The 22,405-nt window shown below is 38.4% G+C and overlaps 1 protein-coding gene and 2 long non-coding RNA genes across 4 annotated transcripts; 2 read left to right on the forward strand and 1 right to left on the reverse strand.

Moving 5' to 3' along the window:
* Positions 1 to 1,485: 1,485 nt before the first annotated feature.
* Positions 1,486 to 2,862, reverse strand: LOC115259326 (uncharacterized). Its single transcript, XR_003894047.2, has 3 exons — positions 2,258 to 2,862; positions 1,694 to 2,189; positions 1,486 to 1,625 (listed from the first exon to the last, which is right to left on the reverse strand). It is a non-coding gene; the product is annotated as an uncharacterized LOC115259326 (long non-coding RNA).
* A 7,009-nt stretch (positions 2,863 to 9,871) lies between these two features.
* LOC115259329 (uncharacterized) lies at positions 9,872 to 13,855 on the forward strand. The gene is made up of 3 exons (XR_003894048.2): positions 9,872 to 10,125; positions 10,200 to 10,385; positions 12,227 to 13,855. It is a non-coding gene; the product is annotated as an uncharacterized LOC115259329 (long non-coding RNA).
* A 4,731-nt stretch (positions 13,856 to 18,586) lies between these two features.
* LOC109407946 (uncharacterized) lies at positions 18,587 to 21,469 on the forward strand. Of its 2 annotated transcripts, none has more exons than XM_029876431.2 (4): positions 18,587 to 19,083; positions 19,142 to 20,329; positions 20,876 to 21,112; positions 21,177 to 21,469. In XM_029876431.2, exons 1-4 carry the CDS (start codon positions 19,039 to 19,041, stop codon positions 21,336 to 21,338), a joined length of 1,632 nt encoding a protein of 543 aa, XP_029732291.2. In that variant the 5' UTR covers positions 18,587 to 19,038; the 3' UTR covers positions 21,339 to 21,469. The 2 variants fall into 2 exon arrangements, with proteins under 2 accessions (XP_029732291.2, XP_029732292.2); XM_029876432.2 differs by having other exon boundaries at positions 19,163 to 20,329.
* Positions 21,470 to 22,405: the final 936 nt, after the last annotated feature.

Here is a 22,405-nt window from a genome sequence, read left to right on the forward strand (position 1 = left end):
TACCATAGACACCGTGGATTTTCTACAAAATTGTTCCTAATAATTAAGGGAGCATCCATTAAGTACGTCACGCTAAAATAGGGAATTTTAGAGCCCCCCCCCCTCCCTCCACCATTCTTACGGGGTTTTCCATTGTTTGACATTGCTTGTCACACTTTCACAAACCCCATCTCCCCCCTAGGACCGTGACGTACTTAACGGATGGCCCCAAACCACGTCAACAAGAGGAAGAAGAATGAAAACCATTTGATTTCAGAAGCTTAGATTATTGCAATTATTTCTTAATTATGCGTTATACATTTCGAATCAATAGTTAAGTACAATTGAAAATGTGTTGCTATTAGGTACTTCCGGTTGTCGGCGGATATGTACCACTAAAGTTTTGTTCGCTTGACCATTTCAAGGTGGCGTCTTACTGGAAAAAAAAAGTTGTGGTTTGTTCCCGTATTTCCACGAGTGCGTTTTGGAAGTTGATAGAAACGACAAGGTAGAGCTGCCACTTGTGGATCTGTTCCCAAGTAACCATTAAGCCGTAAAAATGGCATTAAGTCGGCTCTATAGTCGAATGTAGAACCTGGCTAACAGAGCTAATTGGTTCTATATCCTGTTATAGAGCTGCTCAAAAGCCACTTTTGGCGAATTATTCGGCTGATATACGGCCAACTTTAAAATATCGTACCAAGTCTCTGGAGCGAAAGTTGTCAAAAGTGAGACAAAGAAAAAAGAAAAAAATATTTTGTTTATCTCCTGTTCTTTTCTAACTTCCTTCGCTTCCATTGAAGTTGCTTTTTTGCTACTTCATCCAGATTCTAGCTGTTGTCCTCCGGGTTCCTGATCAAGTCCAAGTCTGTTCCCTTTCTCATCTGCTCCACCAATGCACCATGGGAATGGTGTGATCAAACTAGTATTTAAACCATGAAAAACAAAACAGTTTGGGCATTTCGAAGGTTGAAAATGATATGGGATGAGGATGATTCAGTGGTAAGCTTGGTGGTGACGAACGCAGGAAATGAAGCAGGAGATGCAATGTTTATATAAATTTTCGGGAAACGTTTCAGAAGAATAGGGAAACGAGCTGGAGTTTGTCTTAATTGAAAAAAATGGGATAATTAACCTAACCAGATTCCATTATCTATTTAACAACACCATTCCGATAAACATTCCAACAACAAAAATAATCCCGTTCCGCCAATCCCGTCCGACATGGATGTTTAAAATGTATTGATCATGACCGACTCGAGTCTGTTTTGGTCGAAATCTATTTTGATTGATATAAACGTCATGTGCTCCAAGCCCTGTGACAGCACTGACAAACTTCTTTACAGCTTGTAGGCTTTATATAGGCTTACAGGGCTTAATTTAGTTCTTACTGGTTATAGTGCCCATAAGCATTAGGAATGCTTATATAGAGCTATTTAGCACTGAAAAGCTGTTAAATGGCTGTTATAATGCTCAGAACAGTGCTTAGTGGTTACCTGGGTTATTATCTACATGGTTAGTTTATTTTCGTCCGAGCTGGGTTATACCATGTACATAGAGTTCTTGCACAACAATGTGGCCATGAGAAATGCGTTGTCAGAGTCACTGTTGCAGCTGGCGATGCCGGTCCGTTCGAAGTGGGGGGCCTGTGAAAGTACACAAGGTAGAACATTTGAAACGCGAAAAGTTAGTGTTATTGTTGTTTAAAACTCACCTGTAGCCAGTGTAGCCGACGATGACGCCGAGGGAACATTCTTTCCAGATTCTTTTGAAATTCATTTTTTCTTGCTTGCTGAGCTAGCTTTGGGAGTAGCATCAAGTACTTCCTTTGGCCACCATAAGCAGACTTGAGATTAATAATCACAGAACTAAGTGAACCTGCTGCTGCTAGCTGAAAAGTTTTTAGAAAGTACCACCGCACCAATTTCAAAAATTCTACTCTCCACTCCATTGGCATTTTCGGCGGTATACTTGGTGGTTTGGTTCGGAGCTGCTGTTCTTGGAAGTTGGCGACGACGACGATGAGCAAGACCTGCAGTTGCTGGCAGTTTTTTCACCTTTTGTGGCTTCCAATGATCTGTATGGTCAGTTGGTTCCGCCCGAGCTGGGTTTGACGATGTTTTCCGAGCTCTTACCCAGCATTGTGACCATGAAAAATGCGCTGCCAGGGTCACCGTTACAGCTGACGATGCCGGACCGAAGTGGAGGATCTGTGGAATCACACAACGAGAGCATTAGAACAACAAGAGAACTGAATAAACTATTGTTTAAAACTTACTTGAAACCGAGGCGAGGCAAAACAAAGTTGCGCTTGGTGCAGACGACTATGGCAACGAGGAGGAGGACGGAGATCCGCTGCTCCTACTGCTTTTAGTTCTACTTGGACCGGGAGAAACCTATTTTGACCTCCATTCGTATAAGCGCGGAAGCGCCGCTTTTAGAACTGTGAGGCTGCTGGCTACTGATGGCCTGATTGCTGGTAACTGATTTTAGTGAAGATATACAGGTTTTTTTTCCACCAGAGCTTCCACCGGAACCGTCTTTGGACCGAGGAGGACGATGATACACTCTGTGGTTTAGGATTGCGCTATAGGAGAATAACGACGTAAGCACTACTGATTCTTATTTACATACTTTGTTACTTAGGACGCTTTGACAGCGCACTTACGTCAGTTGTGCGTTACGTGCGTTACATAAGTCATTATACCGACAAAGCGACACAAATGAAAAGTGGTCACTTTGTTACTTAAGCCAGTTTGATTTTTTCAATTTAAAAAGTTTTTAACTATTGTTGAATTGTGATCTTGCTACACAGCATAAAGCAGTTTATTAGGTATTAAAATATGCAAAAACCTCATTTTTGTTTATTTTGTTACTTAGGACGTATTGAAAATTTGCTCTTGAACTATTCAAACTATATAGAAGCTTGTGTATAGTCAACATTTAACGAACTTAATCTATGCAATATTTTGCATTTTACGGCTACGAACGATGTTCAAGTATAGGTTAAACTTGTAGTATATCGAGTTTTTTTTAGTGCTACAACAATGGTTAAGCACGCTGTAATGTTACTTTTGTACCTCATCACCCACTAAATGCAACTACATTAGTGGTCTAATAACACTTAGCGCGCTTAGGCACGGTTCCATCATGCCGCTTATAATGTTGCCACATATAATGCTTAGTCTGCTAAACCCAGTTATCTGGCCAGTGGGGCATGGGAGCCCAAGCTTCAATCATTAATGCAATCAAACATTACTCGATTTACGACATGATTGATCCAAATACTAGATAATTGTTCGATCTGTGTTCTTAAAATGTAGCCCTGAATGTAGCATAAAATATACAAGCTTCTAGTCCAAATGCATAAAGATAGTTCAGATTCACTGTTTTTCAGAATTTTCTCAAGCAATCAGTAACAAAAGTAAAAAGCAGAAATAGATCAAATTATGTCAAAATGTTCATAACCGCTTGTAAAATAAAACTATTCCAAAACATTAGAATTTTCTGTTTCACAATAGAAAACAATTCCCAAACCTTTGGATAGGGCAAAACAGTATGTTCCGTAATCACAATTGAAAGCAATTCCAAAACAATAGAATCTAATGTGTAATTAAGTCAGTGCTCAAAGAACAATATGAAAACATAAGAATCTTGTGTATCACAATAGAAAACAATTCCCAAACCATTGAATCAAATGTGGAATCAGTAATAAAATTACTACTCAAAACAATACGTTTACCGTGCAATTCACTGTTTGAAACAATTCGAAAACATAAGAATCTTCTGTATCACACAAGGTATCACAATAGAAAACGATACCCAAACCATTGAATTCAATGTAAATACAGTACAGTATGTTCTGTTTCACAATAGAAAACAATTCCTAAACAATTGAATCAAATGTGGAACCATGAATAAAATCACTGCCCAAAACAATACGTTTACCGTGTAATTCTTTTTTTGGAACAATTCGAAAACATAAGAATCTTCTGTTTCACAATAGAAAACCATCCCCAAACCATTGAATCTAATGTAAGATCACAGTTATATATACACTGAAAATAATCGACACGCCTCATCCATGTTCTTTTACACGTTAATGTATCGTTCAAAACAGCACGCTACAATAACGTGTAATTCTTTTGAATCAGATGTTGAATAGTTGAGGTTTTAAACCACTGTCTTTTACACATGATTTTATCGTGTTTGACAGTATGTTTATGTATCGATAATGGAAATGGTTCGCCTATAACGTAATGTACATCACCGAACTCGCCCGCGTTTAGTATGTCCTATCATACTTCATTTTTTGATGGATCCTCAGCTGGGTGCCCGGTACTGATATTCTAAGAAATTTGACATTTATGATGCCAAACTAACGTGTTTTACACATGATTTCGAAAAGTAGATTTATGACTGGTTTGACACGTTAAATTCAGATGTTTTCCAAGTGGTGAAAATTCATGTTTGAAACATGTGGCTCGAACGTGTAGAATATTTTCAGTGTAGACAGTTCTTGGCATATTTAACAGTTCAAAACAATACAAATACATAAAAATCTACCGTATATTTGATTCCCCGTTTATGTATTAACAACATTTCATTTACATTTACTCTTCTAACTGTTACAGTGAGCTTAACACAAATGGTTGCTTTCATGTTGAACTATATGGACATCAACAGTTCATAATGTAAAAAACGGCTTTGGTAACCCATGCCAAATTGTGACAGCATATTATATTGTTCGGGTAATATTGAATGATAAGGGAATGAGAATTTGATATAAATGGTTCAAACATCATGTAACCATTTGTCAAAGGGGTAGCTTGAATATTTGAGCTTCACACTTATACATTTGCATTTTATCATTCACTACAATGATTTAACAATATGGCAAACTGTTGCACACTTTGGTATTTGTGTCCGAAAAATGAACCGAGAAGTTGTTGTTGTTGTTTCGATGGCAGTTGTATTTTTATCGTGCGCAAAGTGCCAAAAGTTGCGTATTGAAGTGAAAAGTGATTAAACATACTTACTACGAGAAGTGCCCCACCTAGCGAGTCAGTTCAGCGAGGCCGGATGTTGATCGCGGCCGAGATCGTGAACTAACAGCAAGCTGCTCTGAAGGCAACTGCAGCCGGGTTCCTGGAGTGAGATCCGGCACAGTTAACTGCAATCGTAACGTTTCTCATACTGTAGATGACCATTAGCAATTGTCATTGGATTATTTTTCAGACTGTGCGAGACAACAGCCCGCATAATCACTAACTGTAAACTCAACGTTTCTCATACTGTAAATAACCGTTAGCAATTGTCATTGAACCATTCAGCCATTATCTAACGGTTTGCTATACAGTGAATTGTCTGAAAAACTGGATAGTATATTGACTATATCCTTTACTGTTTTGCGAAAAATTTGTTCGAGAAAACGAGCGATTTTTTATGGTAACCAACCGCCTATTCCACAAACTGTAAATTGGCGGATTACCATTTGTCAAACTAGCAAATCTGTACATGGTATGGTTATCTTACTGTTATCTCGCACAGTATGAGAAATGGTTCAATGACAATTGCTAATGGTTATCTACAGTATGAGAAACGTTGCGTTTACAGTTAGTGATTATGCGGGTTCTGTTTTGCGAAAAAACTTGTATGGAAAAAAGTCATTTTTTGTATTGTTACGATACTTAACAACCTATACAATTCAATGTGAAATGCTCATTCACATTTGAGTCTATTGTTAGAAACATTTGATTCTATTGTTTTTCTACTGTTATTTTAACATTGAATTCTATTGTGAGAGTATGGTTTTCAATGGTACTGTTACATAAGAATCCTATGTTTTTCTATTGTATTTTTTATCCGGGAAGAATCCAATTCGATATATATATCGAATAAACTAGTTACCCAAAATTAGGTTGTTTTCCCTCTTTCCCCCACCGATGTTGTCAAAAACAAACAGAGATGCGTCTACTCAATGGGGGTCCTTGAGCCCAATAAGCCAATTTTGAGTAAATGTAGGTATACTCAAATTTGGGTTGAATGAGGGGGGGGTCTTGGGTTGAATTTACCTACTCTTAAGTATATTTTTTTGCTGGAGGTAAAGGCAATTTACCTAGTGTGAGTTTAATCGATTTACTCAAATTTGGCTTATTGGGCGGAACTATGGGATTGCGTCAAAAGAACTCAATTTTGGGTAGTTTGGCGGTTCCGTGTAGATCTTCATATAAAAAAAATGCTACACTGAGCCAACTCTCCCGATCACAATTATATGTCAGTCCTACATTATTGCACTATTGGAATATCATATGAATCTAATCTTAGGTTGAAAATGGAAAGTGAGAGTTATATGCGACGCATGTGGTGTGACTCTCAGATCGCCATCATATTGTTATATGTCTTGCATTTTGCTTCTATCATATGGGCTGGGTGCGCCGATGTATATGCAACTCCAATAATATCCTTCACATTTTGAAAAACTAGGGGTGGGTAATGTCTGAGACATAACCGCAATGTTGACGTAGGACAAAGGCTGGAACGAAATTTCGACTTCAAAATGGGCTTTTTCATTTGAGTCCTAAATAAAAAATTAATAAAATAAATAAATAAATCCAAATGGGCGGGTTAATGTGTTGAGTAAAGTTGTTATGTAATCTCTTTCACTGAACGCATTCATAAGCATCTGTTGACTAGTTCAAAAATGATTTAATTTTGAAGGTAAATGTTCTTTAACCGTTCTTTGGAAGAGTTCTCATAGAACGGATAGTATTATTAGAATATTGAATAGTGTTATAGATCATAGCTTCCCAAACAATGTTTCGCGATGCAACCCCAACCACTTGCAGGCACACTTCAATTCGTCCCCTTAATGCTAGAACTAGGTAACTCGAAATTTGACGTTTTTGAGTTGAATATACCATTATGTCGAGCTTTTTGAGCTCTATAATATATCCAAAGACCAATGAAATACGATTACAAACGACGATAATATTCACCATTTTCAAAACTAGGTATCTCAGTGTAGAATACAAGAACTGAGTGCTATAACTAGGTAACTGGGAAAATCATATCTAGTTCCAACCGCACAGGTTAAAATCTATCGGCTGCTTGGACGTGGAAATGTTACTAGACATTCTTTTGTTAGTAGATTGAAAATCTACTACTGTTTTTCATTTTAGGCCTAAAAAGTTGAAAAAATTTCTTGTATTGATTTAGCTAAAAACTGTGATTGTTCGTAGACGACTATTATATGAACATTTTGAGGTGTCATGTGGTGATAAAGGGTGAGTCGTTAATTATTGTGCCACCCTACCTTCAAGTGATTCGCAAATTGTCTACAGTTAACGAAATGAAACCAATTTTTTACTGTAGTTTCGTATAAGTATGTAATTCAACTTTTTGGTATAGGTTCGAATTTAGGAGGCGTTTTAGTGAAATTCACGACATTTTCAATTAACGCCCTCCATGTGGACATGTTCAGGCTCCACTTGCAACAAATAGTTAAAGCTCTCTGGTTTGTTTATGCGCATACTGCCTGGTTTTCACCCAGCTCCAAGCTTATCTTTCACTGACAACCGTTCCTGAAACCTATTGACGAACATTAAGATGATCCGATAATGTATAATCATCAATTGTTCCAAGGCGCTATACCATGATTTTAGATTTTAGCATGTGATTGTACAACATCTTTTTTAGAACTGTGAACTAAATTTATACTATATCGAGCGGAATCTCACCGATAACTGCTCAATTCATTTTATGTAAACAATAGACTCTAAGGAGAAACTGTACAAAATTTGGTTGATTTTGGTGAAGTAGGAAAAAAGTTACGATAGTTTGAAAATGGCACAATAATTATCGACTCACCCTTTATAGCAGGCATCCTAGGAAAATCAGTAATTACACGTTAATTTCAACATGTGAACCCTTTTAAATTTGCATACTGCAACAATACAACTGAAAAGAATGATATATATAGTGGTAAAAACTAGGTATCTCAGAACATCTCCTCCATTATTTATGTTGCGTTTTGAGTGCTATAACTAGGTAACTCGACATTTTTTTAACCACTTATTGTTTTTATCAAAAGTTTAAACCAAAATAGTTCAAAACTTTTTCTTGTAGCAGAAAGAGTAGAAGCTGAATAAGCAATCAACGCAAAAAAATAATTATTTTAAAGGCTCCATACCTTTGGAACAACTGCATGAAAAATTGTAAAATTTTCAAAGTCGTTTTTCTCGAAACTATGATTTTCGAGTTACCTAGTTCTTGCATTAAGGGGACGAATTGTTCCACGCAAAGTGGGGTGACGACAGACTGAGGGTCGCAAAAGCAATGTTTGGAAAATGAAACGTTAGATCATTTTGGAGTTTCTCGTCAATGTTCTGGATTCGGCAACACGTTGTATACTTCTGGAAAGAACAATTAGTGGCCGGGCCGGATTTATTGTTGCTAAGCTTTCAATCTGTCGCTTTTCATTACCCGAAAATTATCCGACTCATAACTCATGAGGAATAATTTTTGGTAATCCTGAAAAGGCCCGTTTGATTAATTGACGATTCTAGGAAGGAAATGGCATGAATCCACCATGCCATCAATGGGTGTTGGTTTTCTTCGCACTAAATGCAGGATGCCACCGAAAACTGGCCCGCCGCTTGCTGCCGTGGATGAGATTCCTGGTTCTATCAGTTGGTGCGCAGCTGTGGAGGTGACATCCACTCCCCTTGACTGATCCAACGAAAATGACGAAAGAGAACAGAAGAAACAGGTTTTATGCCCCTAGATTAGCAGATGAAGCTCCTCACATTTGGCTGGCTCTCCAGTTTATTTCGTTGCATGACCCGCCCGTATGTTTCAGACGCTTCCTACGACTAATCAACCATTCCCTAGAAAATTTTCGTCGATCGAAGAAAGTAGTAGAAGTATTGAATGGTAACACTCATTTTAAATTGATAAATATTAGAATGAATCAATGTTTTTCGCAAAATTGTCCCGATAAAATAATGCGTTGATAAATTCCGAGTAGAATGATTAGTGTTTGACTTCGCTGTTTCTTCGCCAACAAGCATTCATTATTTCACTTTGCGCTTGCACTACACTTTTCTTGATCGATGGAATAAAATTATCCGATTCATAACTCTTGCCGAAACATTTTCGGTGTTCCTGAAAAGGACCATTTGAATAATGGACGATTTTGATAAATTCTCCATGTCACGCAATGCGTGTTGATTTTCTCCGCTCTCAATGCTAGGTGCCTTCGAAAACTGGTCCGCCGCTGGCTGCCGTGGTCAGTGTATGAGATTCCTGGTACTAACAGCCGAGTGTCGACGCAATTGATGTGCTGCTGTAGAGGTGTAGAGGTGACATCCACCTCCACCCTCCTTGACTGATCCAACGAAAATGATTAAAGAAAACAGAGGGCACAGCTTTTATATCCCTAGATTAGCAGACGAAGCTCCTCCCATTTCTCTGGCTTCCAGTTTATTTCGTTTGCATGCCTCGCCCACATGCACCCAGACACTTCAAACGATGAACCAACCCAGAAATGAGTAAATTTTCATTGAACAAAGCACCACCCGTATAAAAATGAACCATTGAGTCTATTGGAAAAACTATAGAAAACCAATAGATTCCTATGTTAACAATGTTTTATATTGTTAATGTATTGTAAAGTACTTTTTTAAATTTGACTCTTTACTATAGATTTACAATAGATTTCATTGTTACAGTATTTTCTAATGGCATACAATTGATTAACATTAGATTCAATTGTTTTTACTTTGGCTCGAAAATGTGTTACTCATACACATTTTTCAGTGTAACATTTTTAAGCGTGTGTGTGTTTTTTTATGTTGCTCTTTTGGCTGCCGTCAATTCAGTGTGCAATTTTTTCGCCGCGTTTGTTGTTTCTGTGCTGGGTTGCAAATAATTTAATGAAAATGAAAAATTCTAGTGAAAATTTCTATTTCTATTTAATAGTGACCGCAGTGCCGTGCAGTAAATAAAAAACATCAAATTCCATTTGGAAGGAAGCGGTGGTTCCGCTGTCAAACAACCACCCCCAAACCCGAAAAAAGTGAACGTGAAAGTGCCGTTCCTTTCGTTGGATAAATTGCCGTTTGCCTTTCTCTGACCTGAGCAAAAGTAAGTAACTAGCAGGCTGCCACGCAAGCTGCCGTTTTCGAAATAAATAGATCCAAATTATAAAAATATTTTAGGCGATTCTGGATCTGGATCCACCGGTGCAGTCGAATGTGTCGCCAGCTTGCAAGCACGAAGCCATTCGTACAGTGGGGCTAGGAAAATCCGACGGTGAACGGAATTGCGATGGGCATTCGGTCGATCGTTGCAGTATGCCTGACGGCATTGACTGAGATGGGATAACGGATTCACTTTGGATGGTGGTAAGTTCAAGATGAGGTTGAAGAAGACAGGACCAACTCGAGAAGAGCGGATCCAAGAGCGGATATCAAATGTCACAAAGGAGGCAAACAGTTTCGTTGCTTTATATGGAAGTCAAATCCGTTCCGATACTCAGGAAGATGTTTTTGGTTCTGATGGATTACGTCAATTTCGACAATCAGATCAGAACATTATCCGAAGAACGATTGGGTGTATTTCAGGCGTTCGATTTGAATAGGTCCTAAGTTTGCTGTGATTCCTATGTAGATTCGACCTATTCAAATCGAACGCCAGATTTGTTCTTTTAAATATTTCCGAGAATTTCGCTTATTTAACTTAGTTTATTGTGTATGACAAAAAAAAAACTCGACAAAGTACGTGTTCCTTTACAAGACCGACAACGATTTTTTTTTATTGAAAATTTAACTTGAAAATTAGTCTGTATTACATGTAAGCTCTAAATTAGTCTATTTCATGCGATCTAATGTTTCGTATTAAGGAATTAACTGAAGAATGAACACTTGTTTGATAAATTATAAATGGGTAAATATTTGACACTATATGTACTACTCTTGAATATATTAGTTAGGGAACGTTAAAAAATTACATCCAAGATTTGAGGGAGAGGAGGAGTCTGTCTAGAAAAGTGTGACAGTACGTGTATTAGGTATAAGAAAATAACGTGACATAGGGGGGAAGGGGGGGGGGGAGCTAGAAATCCCGAAAAACGATGGACGTAATGAATTAACCTTCCCTTAGCTATGTTAAAAGTCGATAAAAAAAAATAAAATATAAAATAAGATTTAGAACAAACAGGTTTAGAAAAAAGACCGATTTTGGGCCTTGAAAACAGTGTGGGGCAAGATGGGTCACCTTCCAAAGGGGTTTCCTAACGAAAAACGGCAATATGTACGATTTTTTCTGTATTAATGAAACATATGTTTACACACCAAAAACCGTTTGAAGGTTTCAGCAAAATGGTTTGCTGAAGCACGTCCAGCAAACACATACTTGACTGAAAAAATCAGTGAACCGTATGTGTTTGCCGAAAATCAGCAAAGTCGACTAAATTTCCGAAATTTCAGCAAAAAATTCCGGCCGCTCGCCGCCTTGATCGACCACTTGTCAAAACTTTGTGATACATCGCGTGTTGTCGTGGCAACTAAAATCCGGTTTTGCTATTATTTAAGGAGTATTTTCAACGTAGAAGTGCGTAAAATTCTGGTCAAATTAATCATTAAACAGTACTGAACCTTTCTAACAGGTATGTATCAAAGTTTAATTACATAACAGTGTTATTAACTACGGAAATTATTTGTTTTAGATGGTAAACAATGTCTACAATTTCCACGCATTCAAGTTATTGATGGATCCAACATTGTTCCCGAGATGGTTCTGCAGCAACAATCGATCTTGCCATCGATCCAACTTCCACAAATTAAACACTTTTTAATATTTTTTTGAATAAAACTCTGGAAATGAAACAAGTGTATGCCTTTTTAGTCAGTTGATTTCAGGTAAACAGCGGATTTCTTTTTATCGATTTAATTTGCTGAAATCCATCAGCAATATGCTGGCAAATCTCACGCCGGACGAATTTACTGAATTTTCAGCAATCCTCAAAATTTTGCTGATTTTTTTCGGTAAACTTTTGACATTTACGATGACAACCGAGATTGCTGAAAATTTCAGCAATTTTTATTGCTGAACGGATTGCTGAAATTTCAGCTCGGCAGAAATCAGCAAAATTTTGCTGATTTTCAGCGAAAAAAATTTGGTGTGTATAGCAACTACTAATTTTATTGTTTTTCTGTCATTCTTACTCATTCCATCGTGCATATAGGTACTGAAACCGGTCGTCCGCAATGTTACATTGTAAGGAAATCATACGCACACACGATTCTTTTTTAGTTGATGGAAGATTGTGACTTGAATGGATAACGATCTGCCACATCAGAACCACATCGATAGTTATTAAAAACATATCCCTACCTTGATAACTTTCAAGCCGTCGTAGAAATATTCATTTCATTTGAATCAGATCAGCGAGCATCCATAAATAACCTAGCATTTCAGGAGGACGGGAGGAATCTTCTATTCTGCTACAGACCATGTTTAAGATCGAGTATTCGTTACAAAAACACGCTTCGTGCTTCATAGTGTCGTATGTCAAACCGCAGAGTTATACGATATTGAATCAATAAGCTTATTGGAAAAATCTTATGCATATGGGCACTTCGATAGGTCTTCAAATATAGGTACACTCTTTAAGCTTGGAGCGCATTATGCTTTTGAATCAATTTGGCAGTATCCCATGGGTTTACTATCAAAGTCGATGCAATTGTATGCTGTGTTCTCGAGGCTGTAGTATATCAAGTTTCTTCAAATGCTACAATAATGATGAAGCACGCTGTAATGTTACTTTTGTACCTCATCACCCACTAAATGCAACTACATTAGTGGACTAATAACACTTAGCGCGCTCGGCTCGGTTCCATCATGCCGCTTATAGTGTTGCCACATATAATGCTTAGTCTGTTAAACCCAGTTATCTGGCTGGTGGGGCATGGGAGCCTACGCTTCAATCATTTATGCAGTAAAACGTTACTTGAACTTGGACATGAGTGATCCGAATATTTGAAGAACTATTCTATCTTAGAAGCTTGTGTAGAATTTGATGAACTTAATCTGAAGAATCATTTAGCAGTCATTTAGGGAAAATTAATCTCAAAATGACACGCAATTGTATCTTGGGATTAGAATCATGTTTTGCATTTGAACGTTTTGAACAATCTTCTAATATAGGTTCACGTTGTAGTATATCGAGCATTTTTAATTGCTACAATAATGGTTAAGCACGCTGTAATGATACGTTTGTACCTCATCACCCACTAAATGCAACTACATTAGTGGACTAATAACACTTAGCGCGCTCGGCTCGGTTCCATCATGCCGCTTATAGTGTTGCCACATATAATGCTTAGTCTGCTAAACCCAGTTATCTGGCTGTGGGGCATGGGAGCCTAAGCTTCAACCATCAATGCAATTAAACATTACTCGATTTACAACATGATCCAAATATTTGATATTTGTTCGATCTGTGTTTTTGAAATGTAGCTTAAAATATACAAGCTTCTAGTCCAAATGCATAATGATAGTTTAGTTTCGCTTCGTTCAGGATTTGTTCAAGCAGTTCAATAATTTTCTGATTCACAATAGAAAACAATTTCCAAACCATTGGATTTAACGTAAAAATAAAATGTTCTGTATCACAATAGAAAACTATTCCAAAACAATTGAATCTAACGTGGAGCCAGTAATAAAGTCACTACTAATACAATACGTTTACTGTACATTTCACTGTTAAGAACAATATAAAAACATAAAAATCTTCTGTATTACAGTACAAAACAATTCCCAAACCATTGAATCAAATGTGGAACCAGCAATAAAATCACAACTCAATACAATACGTTTACCGTGCATTTTACTGTTTTATACAATTCGAAAACATAAGAATCTTCTGTATCACAATAGAAAACAATACTCAAACCATTGAATTTATTGTAAAAACAGTACAAACAGTATGTTCTGCTTCACATTAGAAAACAATTCCAAAACAATTGAATTAAATGTGGAACCAGTAATAAAATCACTACCCAAAACAATACGTTTACCGTACATTTCACTGTTTGCAACAATTCGAAAACATAAGAATCTTCTGTATCACAATAGAAAACCATCCCCAGACCATTGAATTCAATGTAAAATCACAGTTCAAAACAGAATGTTCTTGGCATATTTAACTGTTCAAAACAATACAAATACATACAAATCTACGGTATATTTCATTCCACGTATCGTCATTAACAACATTTCATTAACATTAGAATTTTCTGTTTTGCGAAAAAAGTTGTATGGAAAAAAGTATTTTTTTGTATTGTTACGATACTTAACAACCTATACAATTCAATGTGAAATGGGCATTCACATTTGATTCTATTGTTAGAAACATTTGGTTCTATTGTTTTTATATTGTTATTTTAACATTGAATTCTATTGTAAGACCATTGTTCTCAATGGTTCTGTTACATTAGAATCCTATGTTTTTCTATTGTATTTTTTATCCGGGCAAGCATTCCATCTATCACTTTTTTGTTGCACCACGCTTTTCCCGACCGATGAAATGAAACGTATAAGGAATCTGGACGATTTAAGAAAGAAAATTACATGAATTCACCATTTCACGCAATGCATGTTGGTTTTCTCCGCGCTGAATACCGGATACCAACGAAAATTGCCCCGTCGCTTGCTACCGTGGATAACATTTAGTGACCGGCTTCACTGTTGCTGAGCCACGAGTATTCAATCTTTTACTATTTGGTTCCACTACACTTTTCATTATTTCTCGGCTGATGAAACATTCATTTATAGTTCTTGAGGCATCATTTTCGGTGGCCCTGATAAGGATCGTTTGGTTATGAATTCACCATGCCACGAAATGCGTGTTGGTTTTCTCCACGCTTAATGCTGAGCCACCGAAAACTTACCCATTGCTTACTGCCGTGGATAAAATTAATAGTCGACTTCACTCCTGCTGAGGAACGGAACTGCCTTTCACTTTGGGGCTGTCCATAAACCACGTTGTCATTTTTTTGGGACTTTTCAACACCACCCCCCCCCCCGCGTGGTCATTAGTCCCCATACAATTTTTTTTATTGGTCCATACAAAAAGGTCATTGGCCGAACCCCCCCCCCACCCCCCCCCCCCCCCCCCCCCTAATGACCACGTGGTTTATGGACAGGCCCTTTTTGGTTGCAACACTATTTTCGATCGATGGATGTCCAATTATTCATAACTCCTTAGGGAAGATTCTCTGTGGTCCTGAAAAGAACCGTTTGAATTATGGACGATTGCGATGAATCCACCATTTCACGCAATGCGTGTTGGCTTTCTCCACGCTGAATGCTTGACGCTGACGTAAACTGGTCCGTGTTTGCTGCCTTGGATGAGATTTTCAGCCGCGCCAAGAGCCGTCGCTGGGTTAGTGTGTGTTGTTGCCAGGCTAGACACCAACCTCCTTGACTGATCCAACGAAAATGACAAAAGCAAATAGAGGACAAAGCTTTTATACCACTAGATTAGCAGATGAAGCTCCTCCCATTTGGTTGGCTTTCCAGTTTATTACGTTTGCCCCGCCCGCACGCATCCAGACGCTGCAAAAGATTAATCAACTCAGAAATGAGTAAATTTTCATAGAACGGATAAAGTAACCAAAATATTAATTCGAAAATGTTAGAATTAAACAATGTTTCACTCAAAATGGATTTGCTAAATTCCAGGTGGAATCATAAGTGACCGACTTTCACGCAATGCTTGTTGGATTTATCCGTGATGAATGTTGGAAGCCGCTTGTTGCCGTGGATGAGATTAGTGGCCGCTTTCACTGTTGCTGAACCATCAGGCATTAATTTAAACTTTCCCTATTTGGTTTCACTACACTTGTCTCGATCGATGTCGGAAATTTATCCGATTAACTCTAGGAATAATTTCGATGGTCCTGAAAAGAACCGTTTGAACCAGGGGGAGCGACACTAGTTTTGCCAAGCCAAAAAACCTCAAAAAAAGTTGAAAAAAGCCCAAATAAGTCGCTAAAACCCGCAAAAGTTTTGCGGGTTTTACCGACTTTTTTCGACTTTTTTCGGCTTTTTTTGGGGTTTTTCGGGTTGGCAAAACTAGTGTCGCTCCCCCCGGTTTGAACAATGGACTATTTTAGGAAGAAACTGAAATTAATTTATCATGCCACGCAATGTGTATTGATTTTGCTGCTGCCGCTTCCTCTGCTGCACCACCGGTCAGACCGATTCCATTCAATGAAAAGCATTCCTTCCATGGTCTGCCGCGTTAGACGGTCAGAAGGCGAATGTGCAACAGCACCCTTGTGGACAACCACCGACACCGAGCCGACCGACACGGCCGTCAAAGAATAATGAGCGAAAACGCAAACGAAGAAAGTGAGCAGCTCTCGTTCGATGCGTTCACCTCGAGACGACAAAGACAAATGAGGGAAGATGCGAAGAAGCAGTAGCTTTTATATTCGACGGGAGCATCCAAAATGTGCTCGATCGTGATTGGCTGGAATAAACATGGGTTCACTTTTCCTAATTTTTCAATAGTTTGTTATTGAAAAACAGCAAATGTTATTATTGTACATAATTGGTGTAAAGATTTGCAATCGATTGGTGATGATGATTAACCTGGGCTTGTTAGGGGAATATCTGTAAATAAAAGAAAATCGGGTTAAGTACGGTTCCTTTGAATTCCACTAAGAATTTGCATCCTTTGACAGATACGTATTTCGACCTCAACTGTAAGGTCGTCTTCAGTGTCTTGTACTTGACTCGACTCGAGCAAAGATGATAAGAAGCAACTTGCTTCTTATCATCTTTGACTCGAGTCAAGTACAAGACACTGAAGACGACCTTACAGTTGAGGTCGAAATACGTATCTGTCAAAGGATGCAAATTCTTAGTGGAATTCAAAGGAACCGTACTTAACCCGATTTTCTTTTATTTAATCGATTGGTGCCAAAATTTTGAAAATTCAACAAGAAGTGGCTGAGTTATTAAGGCTCAAAATCTCCACTTTAAACGTAACGCGGCCGATTTCTGAAAAATTAGAATGACACCCGGTATAGAAAAGAGAGACGTAGTCCTACGTCAAAAAAAAGTTTCCTCAGGCTGGAACGGGAATCGAACTCACAACGGCCAAATGACCGACGCCGCTAGCCGCGCGACCACGAAGCTCACTTACTGGAATTGCGAAATTTTGCAAAACGTATTCCACTTTATCTGCCAATGTTGTTTTTACACCCGGCCAAAGTTATATGCACAGCTAATGTATCGATCGTGTTATGTGCATATAACTCTGATATGCGCAAGTGTAATTGAGTTTTATTATTGTACGTGCAGTTGAATCCCGGAATTTTCGACTAGCGAAGTTTTATTTTTCTCCAAATCCGTGCGTCGGACCTAACTTCGGAAGTGATGCGCTGTATAGCGGACAAGGTTTACTATACAGCGCACCACTTCCGAAGTTAGGTCCGACGCATGGATTTGGAGAAAAATCCATCTTCGCTAGTCGAAAACTCCGATTTTCAACTAAATTGAGAATAGAAGGCTTTCCAATCGGAACTGTTTATGATATGATACGTATAATGATTCATTTGAAGTGAACGTGTCAGACTAGGGGTACAATGTATGTGCAGTGTCTGATAAAATAGGCTCTTAGAATTATTTCAGTGTAAAAGTGGCAGATGCTTCATCCTCATTCACGGCTCTACACGGAAAAACGAAAGTACCCAAAAGTGAGTTCATTCCACCCAACTTCGAGATTGCGTGCGGGAAGCCAATTTTGAGTTGCTGGAGTCGATGTTTAGGTACACTCAGAAATTGGGAAAGTTATAAGTTGACTATTTTTCAGTCTCTTGATAACTAAATAAAGTTTATGCATAAGTGTAGCTGCGTAGTTTTTGCATTAATAAAATAGTTTTTAGTATTTTACTGCGTAAACTGAGTTTAGTTTTGAAATTTCTAATTTTTAGATACACGTTTTTTTCGCGCATAATTGAACAAGACTTAGTGAGTTTGTGAAAATTAATTGTTAGTGTTTTGCGGCGTTTATAAGATGTCTTTAACATGTCAATGGTAAATATTAAATATGTTACTCATCTTAGAGCATAAGATTCTAAATGTGTCATAATAATATACAGGTATGGACCTTAGTTTTGGACAGCTGATGCGGTTCACTTCACGCTACGTGATTGAGTCTGCACTGAAAGCCGAAGCAACGATGCATACTCAACAAATTCGATAACGAAGCCTATACTCAGGTATTCATAAATGTGATTCAATAACTAAAATTGTAAATTGTGACATGCATATGAATAAATAAAATGTTGATATTATTTTAATTGGTAGAAAGTCTATAAAGAAGTACGAGAATTACTTAAAACTAGTCATTTGATGCATAAAAACCAGACCATTCCATCACCGGTCAATTTCGCAAAAATAGTACTGTATACTAAAAAGTATGCATTAGTATACTAAATGAAATTAAGATTCTAAAAACTATTTGCTATTTAGTAACTTAGTGCATGAACCCAGTCGAACCTACATTTTGCATGAAAAATATGCATTAATGACTTCTTTTATTTCTGAGTGTAGGTAGTTTGCATTTAGGCGTATACGGCCAAAGTACCTAAAGTCAAGGTTCTTTTTACTCAACCGTCAGTTAAAATTACTCAACTTTCGGTACTGTGCCACTTACTCAATTTTGGCTTCCCGCATCGAACTCTCAAAGTTGGGTTGTTTTGCTATTCACTCTCTGACAACAATAAAGAGAGCGAATGAAACAGGATGCAAAAAAGAACTCAAAAGTGAGTTTAAAAATACTCAAATTTGGATTCTCTTGTTTTTCAGTGTAGGCTCTTAGCGCAAGGATCGGTTCGGAACAAACAACAGTCTGCCAGAAAAGCCAAAACAGAAGTCTTGGCCGGAGCCAAGCAGAAAATGAAAGAAATTGATCGAATCTATCGGACTATTTATACCTACCTAGTCAAATATAATATCCGTGTGAAATTAAGCGAAGTTTGAATGAATATCCCAAAAATGACCACAATCAACGATCTTCCGAACGAGGTAAGCTGCATCTTCTCGGATGTTTGTAACCGTGTTTCTGACCGTTCCTTGTCTTCAGATCCTTCTCATGATTTTCCAGCAGGTTGAGGATAAGAAAAAATTCACCCGTACTTGCAAGCGCTGGAATGAGCTGATTGCTAACTTCCTGTATCTGAGTATCGATCTCTCTAGCGAGGGATGCATCCGGAAATTTATGGACATCACTTTCACCCGCAGCTATCGGCAGCTGGACATCTACGGGGTGATGTTGGTGCGGTCGGACTTTAACTGGACGGACAGTTCACGGCAGCTGGGAAGTGCGCATGCTAAGCGAGTTCGCTATGGAACTGATCCGTACGTGTTGTTGCGCAAGTGCCTGCAAGTGGTCCGTCAATATGAAGGGACTGTGGAGTATATGAACTTGACCTTTGGGCCGGTTATGGACAAAAGTTTGCTGGCATTCTTGCCCCGGAGCGATGGGCCCAGTTCGTTGGAGACTTTGATGATCCGTTTTACTAGTTGGCACATAATGAAGTCTGAGGATTGGATCGTTGATCGAATGGAGTTTATTTCCGAAGAGGGATTAAAGGAAATTTCAGAGATGCCAAAGCTCACAAGTCTCACGTTTAGCGACAACCGCCCAAAAGGGGATCGAACTGCCCGACGAAAGTTCTTTGACGCAATCGCCCGGAAGGCGAAAGCAATAACAGAGATATCTCTGTCATGTGGCTATTACGCTTGTTTTTCGGATTACCGAATTATTCGTAGTTTTTCAACGCAGTTACAGGTATTGTCTTGTACCGTTTGGCCCATATTTGTGAAAGATTTCTTACAACTTGCGTTTCCGGAAGTAAAAACCCTCTCCCTAAACTTCACACCCTGCACAACAACGCCAGACCCGGGCCGGTTCTTCGAAAACGCTAAATCACTTGTCCGTCTAACCGTTACCAATATCGACGATGATGAGTTCTTCCGGCAAGGTGTCTATCGTAGCGCTGCTACCGTCGAGTGGTTGACCATCACTGGTACCCAAGAAATACCCATGGACGGGCTACAGGGCTTGATCGGTTTGAGGGAATTGGAACTGTGTGCGTATATCGAATCCGATGTGCAAAATGCGGTGCCTTGCTCTCCGTCCTTGGAGAAGCTGGCAATTGATCGATGCACCAGCGGTTTTTTGTTCTACTGCGTTTTGGCGGAAAGTGTTCCTTACATTACGGAACTTTACATCACCGAAGATGAGGCGTTGAATGATGAGTGCCTACGGGTAAGTTTGTCATTTCTTTTTTTTTCTGTTTGAGGATGTGTAAATATGGGACTAAAAAACGATTACAGGTCGGACTCGATTATCCGGGGGTTCGACTAACCGGGGGCCCGATTATCCGGGGCTCGATTATCCGGAAAAAATGGCCCGATTATCCGGGGACCAAATAATTTTTCGTTTTGTTTGCACAATTTTAGATGGCAATATGTCAAAAGATGTAGCAAATGTCAAATACAACACTCATAAATCAGATTCAGCCTATTTGAGAATTATTTTTATTATGTAGATTTTTCGGCTAAAATTCCATTCTCAAAAAATATTATTATAATCATGCCAGCCGTTGAGTTTAAGGACTATAACATCATAAGAGCTTGCTTCTATGTTGATCGAACTGTTTGATTGATAAATCTTAAAAATAAAATAAAAAAAAGATTGGCTCGATTATCCGGAAATTCGATTATCCGGGGAGAATTTTTTTCGGAGTCACCCGGATAATCGAGTCCGACCTGTATATGCATTGTACTTAAGCCTCAATTTTTATTCTTTCAGGTAATATGCACCACAATGCCCAACTTACGGGGGTTGAAGCTCAATCTACAGCTATTCTTGGAATATCCGGTTACTGATGTGGGTTTGCGTTACATCGGAAATCTACGCCAACTGGAATACCTCTCATTGGACTGCTTTGATAGTGCGCATTTGCTTATGGAGCGAAGCCATTTGATTGGTTTTGATTGGGCGCCATTGCTTTGGGCATCGGAAATCCACCTCAATGGATTTCTTATGGTACACTTACTGTTTCATGTTTTTCAAAACTTTCCTTCTACATATTCAAAATTACTATTCTCAGATTGATGTGTCAAACATATTGGATTTTCTGTTGAATCCCAACTTGCGGAGCTTGAGTTTGGAGCGTTGCGGCAGGAGTGCCAGTATGATAGAAACTGTGAGGAAGATCAAGCAGCTGATGGACGTTTCACGACCACTGCCACGTATTGCGGCGATCTGGTGATGTGGTAAGTTGGTAAATTAAAGCAACTAAACGCCATTGCTTCCTCCAACAAACACCAAGAGAACAATGTTATTTCATATTATATTAGCTGATGAGCCGTATAGTAGAACTATATTCATATGCCATACAAATAGACGACTTGTTTTTTAAATTATCAACATACATTTTGAATATATGATTTCAACAAGTTACAGTAAAAATATCCTTTTTTTATTTCATTTTTCGTTATCATTTCGCAGCATTTGGTGGGGCAATGAGAGCGCAAGTCAGTCCAAAGCCGATGAGGGGGCATCCATAAAGTACGCCACGCTTGGAGAGGGGAGGAGGGTTGCCCAATGTGTGACAAGCAATGTTTTAAGTATAGGAAAAACCCGTATGAAGGGGGGAGGGGGGTTGATAATTCCCAGTTTTCGCGTGACGTACTTAATGGATGCTCCCTGATAAGGAGTGGTAATGGTTGAACGGTCTTTGCTAACCATTTAAAGGCCATGGGATAGGAAAAGGGTATTTTGGTGTGGGATATGGCTGTTGGTACAGACTTGACGATATCAATGCTATTATTGGCTTATTTGGTGGTGTTGAGATAATTCCAAATTCTGAATCTCCACGCCAAACTGAGCCGAAATCCAAATTTTCATGAATTTTGGAGCCCGGGAATCAATTTAAAAATCAATTTGAAGTTTGTATGGGAGCGATTTGTCGAATCACCCCTCGTCGGATTTTGTACTGGGCGGAGCTGTCAAGCAGTTGCCTAGCTGTCAAAAGGTGATTTGAACATATCTTTTTGAACTTGATTTTAGGTATCAAAACAAAGTTCTAAAAATCTGAAAAAAATCATAGAGGCTTAGAAAAAGGAGCTCTTTTGTTTAAAAATATAAAATCATAAAATTTTTCTAAATTTAAAAACCTAATTCAGATGCAAAATAATTTTAGGCTCAATAGTGAATCGCATACCATCCAAAACAAAAAAAAAACAATAATTCGCAAAATGCCTAGTAAGTCACAGAAATCAAAAGCGGCCGATTGTTTATTTTGTCAATTATAACAAACGGACACTCCTACCCTTT

This window comes from Aedes albopictus, chromosome 2, assembly GCF_035046485.1.
Source record: "Aedes albopictus strain Foshan chromosome 2, AalbF5, whole genome shotgun sequence".
Classification (NCBI taxonomy): domain Eukaryota; kingdom Metazoa; phylum Arthropoda; class Insecta; order Diptera; family Culicidae; genus Aedes; species Aedes albopictus.

Bases quoted from the DNA above. Each gene is read 5' to 3' on its own strand.
- LOC109407946 (XM_029876431.2), top strand. From the start codon at position 19,039: ATGAATATCCCAAAAATGACCACAATCAACGATCTTCCGAACGAG. The intron at 20,330-20,875 runs GTAAGTTTGTCA...TTATTCTTTCAG, and splicing joins TGAATGATGAGTGCCTACGG to GTAATATGCACCACAATGCC. The intron at 21,113-21,176 runs GTACACTTACTG...TACTATTCTCAG, and splicing joins ACCTCAATGGATTTCTTATG to ATTGATGTGTCAAACATATT.